The following is an 18,037-nucleotide window of genomic DNA, read 5'->3' as shown; positions in this document are numbered from 1 at the left end:
TTCTGTACTTCTACATTTAGGTTTTTTTTTCCAGTTATCTTTCACTTAATTTGACATCTGCTGTTCTAAGTGTATCCTCTAAGAATAAATACTTGGAGTCTGATCTAATATTTGTCTAGTGTTTCAGTTATAATCTGATTATATTTAATTCAACTTTAACCATATTGTTTGAATTTACTGTTTCTAGAAGAATCTTAGGTTTGAAATATGTTTTTAGGTATTGAAATTAAGGCAGAAAGATTATTGGAAGAACTTGATAATGGAGTACTATTATGCCAGCTGATTAATGTTCTTCAAAACATGGTGAAAACATGCAACTCTGAAGAACCAAGGGTAAGAAAATGTTTGACAGTAGTGATTTTATACCTTGGTACATACTGATTTATGTACATTTCTTATCATCTCTGCAAGGTTATAAACTTCCACCCAAACTACTCTGTAAGACCTTGGGTAGTTTACTTAATGATTTTGAGCATCTGGAAAAATATTCTCACTTGCTGAATGGAGAAACTAACATTTACCTTGTAGGATATATTTTCAAGGATTCAGCAGAATCAAATGGGATAATATATAGATGGATTAGTGCCTGGTGCCTAGTAAATATCTAGTAGCTAGCTCTTACTGAGAACAATATAGACTTGTTGTGAGAGATGAATGAGAAAAGAGCTTGTGATGGTTCTTGGTACACAGTTAGCAGCTATCATCTTCTTCCTCTTCATCTTTTTATTCTTTATATATTGTCTTGGTGGTAAATTCTGTAAATATTAGTTGAATAAATAGTTCTTTTTTAGGACAGTTTCCTTCATTGACCCTGAAGTTATGATTTGAAGTAGATAAAGTCTCCTCTCTTTTCATCAAATATGGATGTTTTCACTTCTAGGCCCTTAGGTCTGTGGGTGTTCTCAGGGTCTGAACATTAACATAGTGCTGGTGGAAGTATAATAGTACCATCTTTCTGGGGGACAGTGGGTAATATATATCACATTGAAAATAAAGCACAAACTTTAATACATAACATAATTATACTTTGAGGAATTTATTCTAAGAAAATAACCACAAACTTACAAAAATGATTGTGCAAAAAAAATTAAGAATAACCTAAATGCTCATCAGTAGAGAAGTTGTTTAAAATTAATTATGGTACGTAACAGAGTAGAATATTATGTATTCATTAAAAATGACTATTTTAATCTGTTTTTTTTTTTACCCCAAAAGTTGCTTGCAACCTGTCATTAAGTGTGTATGCATACATGCACACAGAAATCAGAGTGCAGAACAGTGTGTTCTTGTGGCATTCTGTAGGTACAGGTATACTTGTGTATAGAGATGTCTTAATAAAATGTGGATGAGAAGATTTCATTTGATACTAACTATCTTTGTATTTGGCTGTGTTGGATTTTTTTTCTGTATACAATTAGAAAAACTCACAAAGCTATTTTAATTCTGGAAAATAATAGCAACAAGAAGGAAATATAAGGAACTGGTAACAGTGGTTATCTCTAGGAAGAGAGAGGAACTGAGGGATAAAGGGGGAAGAAAGACGTATACTTTACTGTGTTAGTGCATTTTAAAAAATCATATGCGTGAATTTCTTATTCAAGTGAAAATTTAAGACTAAAAACCCCTCAGCCTCAGCATGATTATCTGAATACTCTTGTCCAAATAGTAAAAAAAAAAGGATTCTGTAAAACTTAGATTGTTAGTTTTCAAAGAACTTGAATTAAGAATGAGCTACTACTTCCTTATTTTAAAGTCTCCTCAAGAAACTCACAACCATATTTATGAATCTGCAAATAAGGAAGTAAACAAAAATGAGTGTGTCTGTAAACCTTTAACATAGCAGTAATTTTGTGTTTGTATTGAACTATGTATGGAGAGACATCCTATAGAGATATGCTTTGGAATTATTAGACTGTCATTTTTCATTTTAATTAAGACTCTTGTGTTATTTTAAAAATAAAGAGGTTAGAGATGCATGATCCTACTTCTAATTTTGACCAGATTGCTTTCCTAGGAGTCATTTTCTGGAATATACATAAAAAAAGCAAAATAAAATATTTTCAAAGATGCCAGCCTTTCCCCCTGTATTGTGTACTTTTTTGTTACATTCGATGCAGTGACTATTTATTTAATAATGTTAAAAGGGACATCTAATGAAAATATCCTTGATGCATGTAAGAAATTAGTCTTTTGTCTTTTCCAGAATTTTCCAATGAGAAAAGTGCCCTGTAAGAAAGATGCTGCGTCAGGTTCATTCTTTGCTAGAGACAACACTGCGAACTTCCTTCACTGGTGCAGGCACATTGGAGTGGATGAGACTTACCTCTTTGAATCTGAAGGTTTAGGTAAGTGTTATTGTTGTTGTGTTTAATGTTTATTAGGATATTTTTCATATAACTCACTAGAATTTTTTTTTCCAAATAAGGGCTCAAATGCCACATCTCATTTCCCTAGAAAAACTTATACTCGAAATACACATGAAACAATTGGAGAATCAGATTCTGAATTAAATATATGATTAAGCTTTTCATTTATAGTTATAGATCCTAAATATCTAGAGTGGCCTAGACATATTTTACTTCCTAAATGAGTTGGCTACCGGAAGGTTCTGGACTAATGCTTAACTAATTAATGTTTTCGTCAACAATTACTTGGTAGAGTAGTTTGTCTTTAGGTAATTACAGAAATAACAGAAGGCCAAATGTTGTATGCTCACAGTGCTTAGATTTACCTCGTAAACAGCAGCTGCCAACTTGGTTATCTAAGTGGAGTAATGTTTTTGACAATTCATTTTAAAAGATCATACTCTACTAAAGAATTACTGATGTATTTTCTCACTTCCTTTAAGTCAACAGAAGCATCTGTGCAGTGACCAAAGTGAAAACCATCGAAGTTTCCTCGAAGTATTTATGTATATACACACAGACACACACAGACACAGACACACACACACACACACACACCCCACACACAGAATTTATAACTTTTTGTTAGGAGCAGTAGCATACTAAGGGTGGGGGTCGTGGAAGTAGTAGTCTGCCCTGATAGAGACAAGTATTTTATCACTGACATTGCTCAGAATTGCTGGTTCATGGTGGTAATAAAAAGCAAACCAACTGTTAGTTGGTTTTATTATTGTTTTAGGTTACTGTTGTTTTAAATATTTCTACTGACGTGCACACCCTGTTGTCTGCAAACAGGGTAGCTATTCCCACTGTTACCTGTTTAGTATGCCTCTAGAGATTCCCGTCCAGTATAGAATTAAAAATAATGGATTGCTGTTTTACCCCCCAATTTGTATCCTGCTTTAATCCAGGTGTGCTAATCATTAAGCATATTAGATTTCTTTTTAATTGTAGCATTTTGAAAAATTGAGATATGTTTCACATACATAAAATTTGTCTTTTCAAAATGTACACTTCAGTGGTTTTTAGTATATTCACTTTGTTGTGCAGATATCACCACTTATTAATTCCAGAATTTCCATCACTCCTAAAAGAAAACCTGTACCTAGTTGCAATTGGACCCAGTTACTCCCTGCCTCCATTCTCTGGCGACCACCAGTCTACTTTCTCTTCCTATGATTGGCGTACTTTTCATATAAATAGAAGCATACAATATGTGGCTTTTGTGTCTGGCTAGTTTCAGTTCACATTATGGTTCATTTACGCTGTAGCATCTAACAGTACTCCATTCTTTTTTATGGATGAATGGTATTTTTTTGTATGGGTATACCAATTTTTTTAATCCATTATCAGCTGATGGACATTTTGATTGTTCTTACTTTTATTATTTAATAATATTATTATTATGAATAATGCTGCTATGAATGTTTATGTACTAGTTTTTGAGTGAACACATGTTTTTAATTCAGGGATATACTTAGGAGTGGAATTATTGGGTCATATGATAATTCTGTGCTTATCTGAGGAACTACCAGACTGTTTTCCCAGTGGCCACACCATTTTACATTCCCACCAGCAATACACAAAAGTTCCAGTTTCTTTATATCTTTGCCAACACTTGTTATTTTTTAAAAGTACAGTTGACCCTTGAACAATGCAGGGACTAGGGGCGGTGAACCCCCAACCCCTACAGTGGAAAATCTGCATACAACTTTACAGTCAGCCCTGTGTATCCATGGTTCTGCATCCACAGATTCAACCAACTGCAGATCTTGTAATACTGTAGTCTGTATTTATTGAAAAAAATCCATGTGTTAAGTGGACCCATATAGTTCAAACCCATGTTCTTCAAGGGCCAACCAATTAACCATCCTAGTGGGTGTGAAGTGTTATCTCATTGTGGTTTTGATTTGAATTTCCATAATGACTAATATTGTTGAGCTTTTTTTCATGGGCTTATTGGCTATTTGCATATCTTCTTTGGAGAGATGCTATTCAAATCTGCTCATTTTTTAGGAGGGGTCAATTGTCTTTTTTTGTAGACTTGTAAGAGTTATATTCTGGATTCTAGGCCATTGGATATATGATTTGCAAATATTTTCTCCTGATCTTTGGATTGTCTTTTCTTTCTTGATAGTGTCCTTTGATGCATAAAAGTTTTTAATTTTGGTGAAATTCAGTTTATCTTTTCTTTGCTTATACTTTTGATGTCATATCTAAAAAAACCATTGCTTAATCCGAGATCACACAGAATTTCACCTATGTTTCCTCCTAAGAGCTTTACAGTTTTAGCTTTTAGATTTAGGTCCTTGAGTTTTGAGTTATTTTTTGTATATGATGTGAAGAAGGAGTCTAAATTTTTTCTTTTCTATGAAGATATACAGTTATCTTAGCAGCATTTATTGAAAAGACTGTTCTTCCCTCTTTGAGTTGTCTTGCCACCCTTGTTGAAATTCAATTGAACATAAGCATATGGGTTTATTTCTGGACATTCAATCTAGTACATTGGTCTGTATGTCTGTCCTTCTGCCAGTAAACACTGTCTTTATTACTGTAGCTTTGTAGTAAGTTTTGAAATTGGGAAGTATGAGTCTTCCAACTTTGTTCTTATTTTAGCTATTCTATGTCTCTTTCAATTCCATATGAATTTTATCATCAGCTTGTCCATTTCTGGAAAAAAAAAAAAGGCTGTTGGGATTTTGACTGGAAATGTCCTGAATCTGTAAGTCAGCTGGGAGAGTATTATAATAACAATATTATGTCTTCCAATCCATGAGCGTAGAATGTCTTTCCACTTATTTATATCTAATTTAATATCTTTTAACAATGTTTCATAGTTTTCAGGATACAAGTCTTATAATTCTTTGGTAAATTTATTCCTAAGTATTTTATTCTTCTTGAAGCTGTTGTAAATGTAATTATTTTCTTAATTATATTTTAGATTGTTTTCAGATTGTAATCTACAAAGTGCAGTGATTTTTGTATATTTATTAATCTTGTATCCTGCAACTTTACTGAACTTGCTAATTAGCCCTATTAGTTTTTTTTTTTATAGACTCTAGAGTTTTCTAAGCAAAGGACCATGTTATCTGTGAATAGAGATAGTTTTCCTTTCTTTTTTCCAATCCTAGGATGCTTTTTATTTGTTTTTCTTATGTAAACACCCTGGCTAAACCTCAGTACAATGTTGAATAGAAGTTGTAAGAGTGGACATCCTTATTTTCCCTAGCCTTAGAAGGAAGACATTCAGTCTTTCACCATTGATAAAGATGTTAGCTGTGAGTTTTTCAGAGATGCCTATTTTCATATTTTTAAAGTTCCATTCTATTTCTAGTTTGTTGAGTCCTTTTTGTCATGAAAGGATGTTTGGTTTTGTCAAAAGCTTTTTCTGTGTCTACTGAGATAATTCTTGTCATTTATACTTTCAGTATAGTGTATTGATTGATTTTCATTTATTGAACCAACTTTGTATTACTGGGCTAAATCTTACTTGCTGCTGGATTTAGTATTTCATTGAGAATTTTGTACATCTATATTCATTAAGGATATTTGTCTTTAGTTTTCTTGTGATGTCTTTGTCTAACTTTGGTATCAGGGTAATATAGGCCTCATAGAATAAGTTAGGAAGTGCTCCCTCCTACATTTGGAAGAGTTTAAGAAGGCTAGTCACATATAGTCCTATGCTAAAGATCGTTTAGAATAAAATTGAGGTGATACATCTCTTCAAATAGAATCTCCTGTTGAGAGATCTGAAATATTAATGTAATAGTACTTAGCCCTTAGTTTTTTAGACCTAAAACACTGTGCATATAATGGTCATCCATGGTAGGTTTTCGTCTTCTTGTTATACAGTTTTGTTTCTTTTTTAATTTAAGGAAGATGATAATATGTAGAGAAAACAAAAATCTTTTCTAAGTCTCCAAACAAGTAAACTTACTGTATTAATCATTCTTTTATTTTACTTCTTCCATGCCAGAAATATATTTGCCTGTTTAAATTTGCCCCTTAAAATATGTGGTCTTATTTTTTCACAGTTTTGCACAAAGATCCAAGACAGGTGTATCTTTGTCTTCTTGAAATTGGTCGAATTGTGTCAAGGTATGTATTCCACAGTATTTCAGAATTTCAATGTCATAAACAGTTTTTAGGCTACTTTATTTTGGCTAGAACACTTTTTAATAAGTGAAAATAATTTTTGATTGAAATGAAGTAACTTAATTTACAATTTTTTCTTTCTTTTTGTTTCTTTATTAACTTTGTTCTGTTCATGTGAGCCATGTCATGTGTTAACATTTACTTGCTCAATATAGCTTGTCTTCATTAAATATTACACTGTAAAAGTGGATACTTAAATTTTTTAATTAAGAGCAGAGTGAGAGTATGCAGTCTTTTAGCAGTTCAAGGCGAGGCAAGTCCTTTGAACACAAAGAGGGTCTAGTAATAAGGCTGAGGCTTGGTATCCTCCCTACCTAGCTCAGAACCATCTTCACTCACAAGCTGCTTACTTGAAGGCACCTTTTAGGATCCTTGATTGAATATTAGGAGCATCCAGTAACCCAAATATATATGCTGTGATGTAAAGATGATAATATGAATTTTTGGCAATCTGTGGGACATTAAAAATGATTTCCAGATGTCCCAGTGAAATAACTGGTAGAAGAGAGTCAGACGGACTTTATTTTAAAATAAAGTATAACCTATTGTGATACGCAGGGAAGTGCTTGGGTCAGACTTCACTTGCTTGATGAGATTTCATAATTGGTTTTCAGATATGGGGTTGAGCCCCCAGTATTAGTAAAACTTGAGAAAGAAATTGAGCTAGAGGAGACCTTACTTAATACTTCTGGACTTGAAGATTCCATCAGCATTCCAAAATCGTGCTGTCAACATGAAGAGCTGCATGAAGCTGTAAGTACTTGCTATACTATCTTTCAACTGTGATGCCTCAGTCTCATCGTTTGCCACAGGCGATGCTATGTTTAAAAGAAAATGTTCTTATTCTGAATATACACCAGTACTGATTTCCACTCTCTGGTGAGTTCAGAGTGTCATATGTTAAAGGTGACTTGGTGTTGCCTGTGTGTGATGAGGAATGGGAGTGTACTTGAGGAGGAGTGAGGCAAATAGACTGGAACCCATCATGAAGTGTTCTGTAGGCCACAGAATTCACTGGTTCCTTTTTAAATATGGTAGTGCTGTAATCTGATTTGTAAATCACAAGGATTACTCTGGTCTTGTAGAGGTTATATAGTCCAGGCAAAGGATGCTGGGAACCTGAACTTGAGCAGCAACAGTAGGTAAGGAGCAAAAGAAACAAATGTAGTGTAAGACATATTTAAGAGAATTGACAGGAATACTAATTCTAATAGGGAGGGAAAACATCTAGGATAATTTCCAAGGTTTCAAGTCGTTGGTACACTGATAATTGAGGAATATAGGAAGAGGAAAAGTTGTGAGAGCAAACTGATGGGATTTTTCTGACTGTTCCCCCTGACAGAGTATTTGCAGACTTGCTAGATGATGGGTCTCAATTGAAAAGTCTTCCAAACTTTACCAGTACATCATTAGGTAGAAGTTAATAGGATTACAGTTGCTTAGGCTGTGTGTCTTCTGCCGTGACTGCAGTATGATAATTTATGGAGGTGAACTGAGCCTCAAAACATTTTTTTCTGCTTAGACTGTTGCTTAGAATTCAGTCTTTTTTTGCATTGTAGTATTTTATGAAAGTGCTTAATGTACAAAATTATTCAAGAAATAACAAATAAGTCTTTACTAATAAACTGTTGTTTTGATTGTTTTGTTTAATATGATAAAAGTCCATAGAAAAACATGTGGATAGCCTTGCAAGACAGGTTAAGAAAATGTCAGCCTGAACAACTCTTTATCAGGCCTGAATATTATATTACTGCATTATATTACTGATTTATATGATGCCTATGAATATCAATATGCAATGCAGTGATAATGTAGTAGGTAAAAACTTGATTTTAAATCTCATATAACCTAAAATAATGGTAATTAAATAAAAAGGAAAACATTTTTTATTAAATAGGAAATACAATATGTTAATTTTCCTATTATATAAGGACCATATACAGTTTGATAAGAAAAACATTTCCAGTAGGTAACTGACTGTTCACATAAGAAGGAAATACAATGTTGAAATGTGCTGATAATCAAGGAAATCAGATATATGATTTGTCACATCAACAACATTTTTTAAAATTATGAAATTTGGTGCTGATAAATTCTGGTAGAACTCTACTCAGGGATTGCTGTTTGCAGTGGAAAATGATGTAAACTTCTGAAAAACAGCCTTGACGAATGGATATCAACAGCCACGAAAATGTTCCTCTTTTTTTTTTTTTTTGGCTTGTTTGTTTTTATGAGGGGGAAATAATTAAGTTTCTTCATTGATTTTCACTTGGAAGAAGTATTGGGGATTGAACCCCTGACCTCTTGGGTGCTGAGCATGCGTTCTACCACTTGAGCTATACCTTTCCTCCTCTTTTTTTTTTTAATTATATTTGAAGAGAGAAAAAGGTAGCATTAATGAAAGTGTTTATTGCATTATTATTTATAAGGGTGAAAAATTGGAAGCAATCTAAGTAATCCCAAATAGGGCAGTGGCTAGGTAAAGTAGGAGTCATTATCTTAACAGAATAATAATTTTATGTAATCATTATGAAGACCATGTAGCAACAAGAAAAATGTTTATTTTGTGAAAAGTGTGTATCAGAACAAGGAGAATGAAAATAATTGATAGTAGTGCCTTTACAGATGATTTTAATTTCTTCAGCTATTTCCTTTAGTGTTGTAATGCTAATTATGCAATAGATAAGCCAGAAGAGAACATTTTTTATTTACAGCTCTTCTTTTAGCCTCACCACTTTCCTTAGATTGTGGGTTAGTGCTGATTTGTACTGCTGAATATAAGTGGTTCTTGTATATTTTAAACAAAGAAAATAAGTGACTTTTCATGTCTGCATTCTTGTTATGAGAACTAAAAGGAACACATTTCTTTAAATATATCTGTGCTATATAAATATATTCAATGTCCACCTCTACGTACATGATCTACAGAGATCTTAGAATCATGTTTAAGTAAGGAACAATTATTATCTGATTCATTATTTAGAGTACTATTAAGAAGTATACAATTGTAGTTCTGTGTACTTAAGAAACTGTAATGGATGGAAAATAATGACTGAAATATATACCTGCTTTCTAATTACTTTGTTAACTAATGTGTAAATGTTTTAAATAATTGTAAATTCCTTACCCAGGTTCAGATTATTTTTAGCCATTTTTTGCATGTGGTGTGTGTATGTGTGTGTGTATGAATGTGTGTGTAGTGTGTACATACACCCAGGAGGTAAATAAGATAAACTTGATTGAATGTCAGTTCTATTTATGATCATGTTATTTTGCTAAATGAATGATATAGGGAGATAAATCCAGACCCTTCTGATCAGGCCAAGGTGAATCTACATGTGTCCATTAATTTTGGGTTAGATAATTAAGAAAATCATAAATTTCTATTAATGTTCAGCTAAATAAACTGCGTATATCTGAAGAGACTTTCTTTATCCATCATCCCTAAATTCAATTAAATTAATTTGTTTAGATATACTCTGTGTGACAAGTAGTTGAAAGAAATATATGTCGCCTTGCTTTTTCAAAAATGTGATTTTAGGAAAACAAAGTATTTTCTGTAGTGGCTGATATGTGACTTCTTTTTTCAAATTAAACCTATCTCAGCAAATATTTTCATTTAATCGGTTTATTTTAATTTCCATAGTTTTAAATATAGAATTCCTGAATTTTTATATTTATTCCAGTTTTTACCATGTTTTGGATATTTACTACAGTTAAAAATTCTGTAAGCCCCTTGAGGAATGGAGGTAGAATTTTCCCCTCAACTTTCATCTCCTTAATAGACTATTGAAACAAAGTGGCACTTTTAGAAAAAAGCCTCTTGAATTGAAATTATTTGAATTTACCCGGTCTGGGGTGACTAGATATAAATGTCTCTGTTTTAACAGTAAATTTGGAACAAATCTGTATTACTTTAGCATAACGGTAAGGGGCAAGTGAAAATTCCTGGTTAAACTTTATCTGACTGGCCGACCTTTGGTTTAACAGATATATTAATCCGGTCTTGAAACAATTCAGGCTTAATAATGAACTCACACATTTCCTGTGCCTTAATGAATGTGTTTTGAATTGACTTTACTCTTGTACACATGCACAGGCCTCCTCTAGTGGTCAGTGAGTGTACTACTGTGAGTGGTCAGCTTGATTGCACTTGGGCAGAGAGAAACTGACTCAAGACTTCATCACTGATAGCTTTTATTAGATTAACTACTGTCCAATCTCAATATTTGTCAACAAGTAAAACAGAAGAGGTAATAAATAGTTGCACTGTCTTTAAATTTTTAGCTTTGAGTTTGCTTTTACCAGCTATCAAATAACCTTGCATTTTAACATTAAACAAAATAGTTTTTGTCACAAGCACTAAATTTTGTCTTTTATTTTTCATTTTAGGTTAAACATATTGCAGAAGACCCTCCTTGTAGTTGTTCTCATCGATTTTCTATCGAGTACTTATCTGAAGGACGGTACCGACTAGGAGATAAAATACTCTTTATAAGAGTAAGTCACCATTACATCCTACTTACATTGAGATCTCATTTTGGAATTGAATTTATTGCTTTACCAAACTTCTTTTGCTCTCCTTTTACTTTTTAAAAAATTGGAATAGAGGATTTTATTAATGGAAGAACTTCACTCTTTAGGGAAAATATGGAATACTTACTTTCAAGAGTATATATACAATGAGTTTAGGTAAACACCTTTAATATAGCGAACAACTAACTACAGGATAGTAAGGCTATTTAGGCATTGAATATAACTGGGGGGAAAAAGAATCTTTGTATACCTCAGGTAACTTACTCCATTTCTGAGGTTTCTAAAATGGAATAATTTTGCATCATAAGAAGAAAAAAGCAAACCAAATGCATCTAATAAAATTAAATATCAATCAGTAAGAAGAAAAATAAATAGAAACATTGCACTTTATGATAATATATACTTTGGGTCTTAAGAATAAGGCCTTTTTTTTTCCTTGACACAGCATCAGTATGCCAGCATACATGTTCATTTTCTTCCTTTGTCCCATCTGCAATTTGCAGTTGGTTAATCATTTGCTGATGAGATGGAAGTTTTACCTGTTCAAAATTCTGCCCACTTCTGATGCAAGAGCTGTTTTATTCCCAATTTAAGAATGTAATATAAAAGTATGAAAAATATTTCACTACCCTTATTTTCTTTTATTTCATATATTATCATTACCTTCTCACACCTCCTGAACTCACACAGAAACACAAATGTGCATGTTCTATCTTTTAATTAGCTTTCTTTTCTTAAAGGCAGTTATGATACAGTGGTGGTGCATAGAGTGTGGGATTAGAGTTAAAATTTGCAGAGGAACCTCATACAATTGTGCAGATTTGCTTACTGAATGAATAGGGGCCTGAAGTCCAGCTCAGGCTGTGCTGGTAGACCCAGGATGTGTCTTATCTGCACAAAAGCACCATTTGGGTTGGAGCAGCCTGGTGTGTTTAGGGCTGGGCCAAGCTGTGTGATTTGGGACAATTTCCTTAGTCTCTGAGAGCCATAATTTTCTCATCTGCAAAGAAAAACTAGTAATAAGTTGTATCAAAATTTTTGAACATTAAATTGATATATATGAACGTGATTTATTAAATTCTAAAGTATGAGTTTTGGTCATTTTTTTCTTTCTGCTGTCATTTTTTTCTTTATTATGAGACGTTTCTTCTGTAAGTCCCGTTTCTCCTCTCCCTCTCCTTCCTTCTCTTCTCTCCTATCTTCCTTCAATATTCAATTCTTAATTGAACAATATTGTCCTTACAGTTTTGTATGTTAGTAATGGAGGACTCTCTATTGTTAGTTGCATGATTCAGTATGAATTAAATTTATTATTTTAATAACGTAAGAAAGAGACTGTCGATTTCTAGTGAAGCTGTTAGCAAACACACTGAATTGAATTCACAGGTCACAGGCATCACAAATTGTGAGTGCTAATGAATTGTAACTACACCTTACAGTTTTACAGCTTTATTTTTTACTTTCTTTTGGGGGAAAGATGCTTCATGGAAAACATGTCATGGTCCGTGTCGGTGGAGGCTGGGATACTCTTCAAGGATTTTTGCTTAAATATGATCCCTGTCGAATATTACAGTTTGCTACACTAGAACAGAAAATTCTAGCATTTCAGAAAGGAGTGTCTAATGAAAGTGTGCCTGATTCGTGTGCCAGAACACCTCAGCCTCCTGAAATGAATCCTTTGTCAGCAGTTAGCATGTTTCAGAAACAGGATTCAAAACCTGGCACACCCATTGGTCTTCCAAGGAGCAAAGAGAAGCAGGTATGTTCACCAGCTGTGTTGCTGCCAGCATCTTCCCTGAAAGGAGGTGATCTAGCCTCCAGGTCAGTCCGTTCTAAACTTCCAAATTCTCCAGCTACATCTTCTCACCTTAAACTCAAATCTTCAAAAGGCATAACAAAGAAACCACAGGCTCCTTCAAACAATGTGACATCTTCACCTGCTTGTCTAAAGCCCGTAGGTAAAAGCACTGCTTCACCAGCTTTATCAAGAACTGCACCTTGTGTGTCTGAGTCATTAAGAAAATGTGTCCTATCACCCAAAACTCCTAAGGCCAAGTTTGTTCCAGCCAAGGAGTCAAGAGAGATGCATGAGTCTACACTTTTGCCAAATAAGTGTTCAGGAAAAACTGAACCAAAGCATTTGAAACACAGTCATGTATCTTCCAGGGATAATGCAACCTGTCACTCAGCTGCATGTTTAAATTCATCATCAAAGTGTCCAAAGCCACCTAAGGGAAATCTACATGTAAGGCCTAACCCCTCTCCTTCTATCTGGTCCCCTCCAAAAGTGATGGCATCCGGTTCCAAAACCACGACCGCAGGTCCGGAAACACGATCCGGGCCATGTGACAGAGCCCCGCAAGCGGGGGCGATGCCAGCCCCGAAACCTAAGTCAGCCTGGAATTTAAACCAGCCACTTTCTGTAGCCTCAGTTGCTCCTACAAAAGCTGCACAGAAATCGAAAGATAAAAATACTGTTTCAGTTGCCAAAAAGCAGCCTCAGAATAAAAGCACATCCCAGAAGACAGGACCCAGCTCCTCCAGGTCCCCTGGCCGCACCCCACTGTCCATCATGAGTGTTCCCCAGTCTTCTGCCAGAACACAACCAGAACCAAAGTCAGCACAGACTGCCACCAGGAGCCAGGACTCAGCCAAAGGGCCTCCAAAAAGTGACAAAGCCCCAGCCTCAACCAGGAAACCACCTTCCTCTGGCAAGGAGGCAGTTAGTGGAGATAAAAAATCTCCTGCAAAGAAAAAGGAAGATGACCATTATTTTGTTATGACTGGAAGTAAGAAACCTAGGAAATAAATATAACATGTTATTTTAAGAAAACAGAGGAAAGAAAGAGAGGGAATGTGTTAGCTTCACATCTTAAGTTTCTCCTAATTGTGTTTATCCATTTGGGTTCAGACATTAAGTACAGTAAGATGAGGGTAGAGGTTGGGGTGATGAGAGGGCTCATCAGAATTCACCAGAAGGTCCCCCTTTAGGCAGATGGTTGTGAAATTACCACGAGGCTGTCATTAATGATAGACATTTATTGTCTGTTAATGTCTGCCCATGAAGGGAAATATAAAGTCAAATAACACTACTAGAGTTATAACTATAGTTGCTATGTTTTGAATATGTATTAAATATGGAGGTTGTTACCTGCTAATAGTAACAGAGGTGCTCTTAATGTAAGTTATTGCATTTTAGTTTAAAAGCAACGGTTCGGCACTTGTCTTACAAAAGGTACCTAATTCAGTTTCCTGACCAGGGTAGCCTGATGGGACAGTACCAGGTACCGACGGCTGCTGCTGCTGATTAGCTTGCTGTTGCTCTGGCTTTGGTTGGACTGTTACTAAATTTTTTTTTAAGCTTTCCAAATTAGAAGGAACTGAATTTTTTAACTGACTCACATTAACATTGGTAATATTTTGTTACCAATATTTTTGGTAAAAAAGTAAAACCAATTAAGGTATTGACATATAAATTGAAATCTGGAAAAAATATTTTTCATATTATTTATAAGAATGTATACCTTGTATTTTAGATGGACATTGTGCAATGTGAAAACAGAAATGGTTTGGTAGTTTTTAGCATATTAGAAATATTTTTAAAATAATGTAATTTTCTATGAGTGAAGATACCAGTTTTTACACTAAAATAATGCTGTTTAACATCAAAATTATGTTTTAACCATCTCAAAATTAAGGTGTGATATTAAAGAATCTTAAAGCGCTGCTATATAAAAATTCTATCATGTGGTTGTAATTTTTCTTTAGTGAGCACAATACCAGTTTTAATTAGATTCTCCCAATTATGTTAACTTTCTTTAATAAAGTCATGCTTCAGTTTTCTGATGGCAAATGGATAGTATATATGCATCGTTTTCTGTTCTGTAGGCAGATTCTCCAAGGAACTTACCCAGATCATATAATGACTACATAGACCTCATCAATCTAAGATGATATTTGTAAATAATTTGTTTTTTAAGAGATTGTAACTATTTTAAAATGATTAATGTACTCTCAAGTTTTAGGGATATGTTTAATAACTTTACAGTATTATCAGTTATCACAGGTTGTTATATTCAGTATTAAGGTTTGTATTTCTCTATTTCAAACTTAAAGTGTTTTTCTAAAGAAAAATAATGGTTCACACAAATGTGTAATCATAGAATAAGCATCTTAAGCTGACTACTACTGTTGATAGATTATAAAACAAGAAACCTTTGTATAAAACTAAGTGATCTTTTGTCTGAGGAATACAGTTAAAATCAAAGCTATATGCAGGCTAGTTTTTGAAATAATTGATGCTTCTCTTCTTAAAAGAGACAGTCCCAGAGGAGGGTATAGCTTTGTGGTAGAGTGCATGCTTAGCATGCACAAGGTCCTGGGTTCAATCCTCGGTACCTCCACTAAAAAAAAAAAAATTAAAAATTAATTAAAAAATACATAAAGAAACCAAATTACTTCCCCCCTCCAAAAATAACAACAACAAAAAAGAGAGAGACAGTACCTAAATACTTAGTTTAGTTCCACTGTTGATCTGGGCATTGAGGTAATATTTACATCTTTGGAAGGTGAGTCAATGTTCAGGAAGTACTGGAAGTTTTACATTTTTAGTGACAAGAAATATTTAATGTATCTTTAAAGAGGAAGAATTTTAATTTCAAGAAGGAGTTTATTCCTTTGTAAGACCAAACGATACTTCTGTATCAGTAACTTCTACAACTTAAAAAAAAAAAAGTAAATGAATGTAACTGATTCCAAGTGGATTTCACAAAACTGTAAACAGTAACTTTTGTGTTGAGAATAATCAGGAATCAAAGTATCATCTGACACAAATTCCAAGAATTATTTTTTTTGAAAATTGGAAGTTAATTTATAAGTAGTCCTTTTCTTCATCAGGCTACTGATAGTACGAATTTCCAATTCCTGTTATTCTGTTTTGATTTTACACTTTGATATGGTGAGAATATTTTTGAAATACTCATTTTATCCTATATTAATATTCATGATCAGGGAATTTCTCCAATTATATTCACATTGGATGAATTTTTATTTCTATATAGCTTTCTCTTCCAACATAAAGTATTTTTTTAAATAAACAATGGCTGAGTGATACTTTATTCAATATATTTTGAAATGCTGTTAAAGAGCTGGTATATCCAGTTGTTTTCACAATTTTAAAAATACATTGTTGAAGTTGGAAGTTTTCATTTCTTCTTAACAATAGTGTGAGATTTTTAATGTTTCTTTTTAATACTTAATAAAATGAATATTGAGCTTCAATTACTGAAATATCTGGAAGAAGAAATAATGTCTGCTTCCAGAGAAGAATGGAATAAGTTTTTATTTTTCATTGCTATAATTTGTTAACATGACAAGCATACCAAATTAATCTTCAGAGGAAAATGTAATGCTGATTATTTTTACATTGTTTGGACTTACAGTGTTGTCTTTCAGGCTTATATCTTCAAAATGCCTTGGTAAATTAGATGATCTCTAACTTTCCTCTCCACACTGAGTTTACTTAAGGGAAATTTTTTGAGAAAAAAAATTACTATTCCTTCTGCAGTCTGTCTCTGTCTGACTTAAAAATCTATTACTTCTTTAAAAGGTTTCAGTAACGTATTGTTTATGATACATTCTTACATCTAGGTTTACATACTGACTCTATCTGAATCCAAATTTGTGTATGTTTTCTTGTGCCAGCAGTGTTTGTATCAAATTTTAACTTGTATTTTCTCAAGCATTAAAATTTAAACATATATATGAAGTTTTCCGTTTGCTTTTTTGGGTGTTCTTAATACATTCGAATCACTTGATTCATGTGAGAAATTGCACATATGAAGCATTCATAATTTGAGAATAGTTTTAATTTGATTGCTTTTTAAAATGTTCTTCTCATTGTGGAATTTATTTCACTGCTTCCAGGAAACTATAAAGTTTTGCCATTAAGTAACAGTATTTGTTCCCCAAGTGGCCCTAGAGCCTCCATTTTAAAAAACATTTAAAATAAATAATTGTCCTTCGAGTGAACAGGTTTCATACACGAGAAGTTCCAAGAGGAATAAATGAATAAATTTAAATTTCTCTCACACAGCCCTGAAACTGCAGTACAAAGTGGTGTCCTGTAGATCCCTTCAGTGATCCACTGCGTTGTGCTAGGTGCTGGGGAATCCAGTAAACGGCCATGGAAGAGGCCAGATTGTGGTGCGTGTGTATTGGAAGAGGAGAGGAACGTGACATTTTTTATTTTAATCCCGAGCCCGGAGGTCAAATGGAGCAAGTGTCTTTAAACAGCAATTTGTAGTAGTTTCCATTTACCTGAATCATCAGCAAAAACAATTTTTGAAGTTCTGGAAGTGCCAGGTCTCCTTAATGATTAAACAAAACACTGCTGAGGATGACAGCCTTTGAAATCAATGAAGCTCAAAGGGGAAGTTAAGGAAGAAGAGTTGGGAGTCTTCAGAGGATGTAGCAGGAGTTGGGAGGTGCTGTTCTTCTTACTTTACCCTCCTTCACTTCACCGCTTAAACATCACTTAGAAACTTCCAGACCCGCCAAGGCTGGTTGGATGCCCCTTGTACTTACTTCCTGCCTTCATGTCTCCTGTCGTCACAGTGTCACCTTACACTGATTTCCCATTCATTTGTCTAAACCCCTTACCACACCTGGTGGGGCCACTGTGTCTCACTTGTTCACAATTACATCTCCTGCATTTAATGCCTAAATGTGGAGGAAAGGACAGAGGGAAGGAAATATTCTCTTACGGTTGGACATAAGCACCGGTATGTGTAAAGTGAGCCTCTAGTTTAATACTGTTGATAAACCTACTGTGGAAGGATTTTTTCCCTGGGAAAATGTCATAGTAAAGTTTGAAGAAGCCTGCAAATATGACCTGCTTATTTCTGGAGAGAAATGGAGAGGAGAGAAGGGGACAGTTATAA

At 34.0% G+C, this 18,037-nt stretch overlaps 1 protein-coding gene across 3 annotated transcripts in view; it reads left to right on the top strand.

Annotated features, from left to right (window-relative positions):
• The window catches only part of GAS2L3 (growth arrest specific 2 like 3), a 33,715-nt gene extending 16,221 nt beyond the window's left edge, over window positions 1-17,494 (top strand). For 2 of the 3 annotated variants that reach the window (XM_006214368.4, XM_072973172.1), the window contains exons 5-10: window positions 218-333; window positions 2,204-2,345; window positions 6,440-6,503; window positions 7,175-7,313; window positions 10,953-11,060; window positions 12,574-16,857. In XM_006214368.4, coding sequence (XP_006214430.2) covers window positions 218-333; window positions 2,204-2,345; window positions 6,440-6,503; window positions 7,175-7,313; window positions 10,953-11,060; window positions 12,574-13,905 — 1,901 coding nt within the window. In that variant the 3' untranslated portion in view covers window positions 13,906-16,857. Of the gene's footprint in view, window positions 1-217; window positions 334-2,203; window positions 2,346-6,439; window positions 6,504-7,174; window positions 7,314-10,952; window positions 11,061-12,573; window positions 16,858-17,190 lie in introns of those variants that run through there. The other variant, XM_072973173.1, reaches the window with a different exon arrangement.
• Window positions 17,495-18,037: the final 543 nt, after the last annotated feature.

Source organism: Vicugna pacos, chromosome 12, assembly GCF_048564905.1.
Source record: "Vicugna pacos chromosome 12, VicPac4, whole genome shotgun sequence".
Taxonomy (NCBI): domain Eukaryota; kingdom Metazoa; phylum Chordata; class Mammalia; order Artiodactyla; family Camelidae; genus Vicugna; species Vicugna pacos.
Note: the sequence above shows the minus strand (reverse complement) of the source record. Positions and strands in the feature narration are given on the sequence as shown.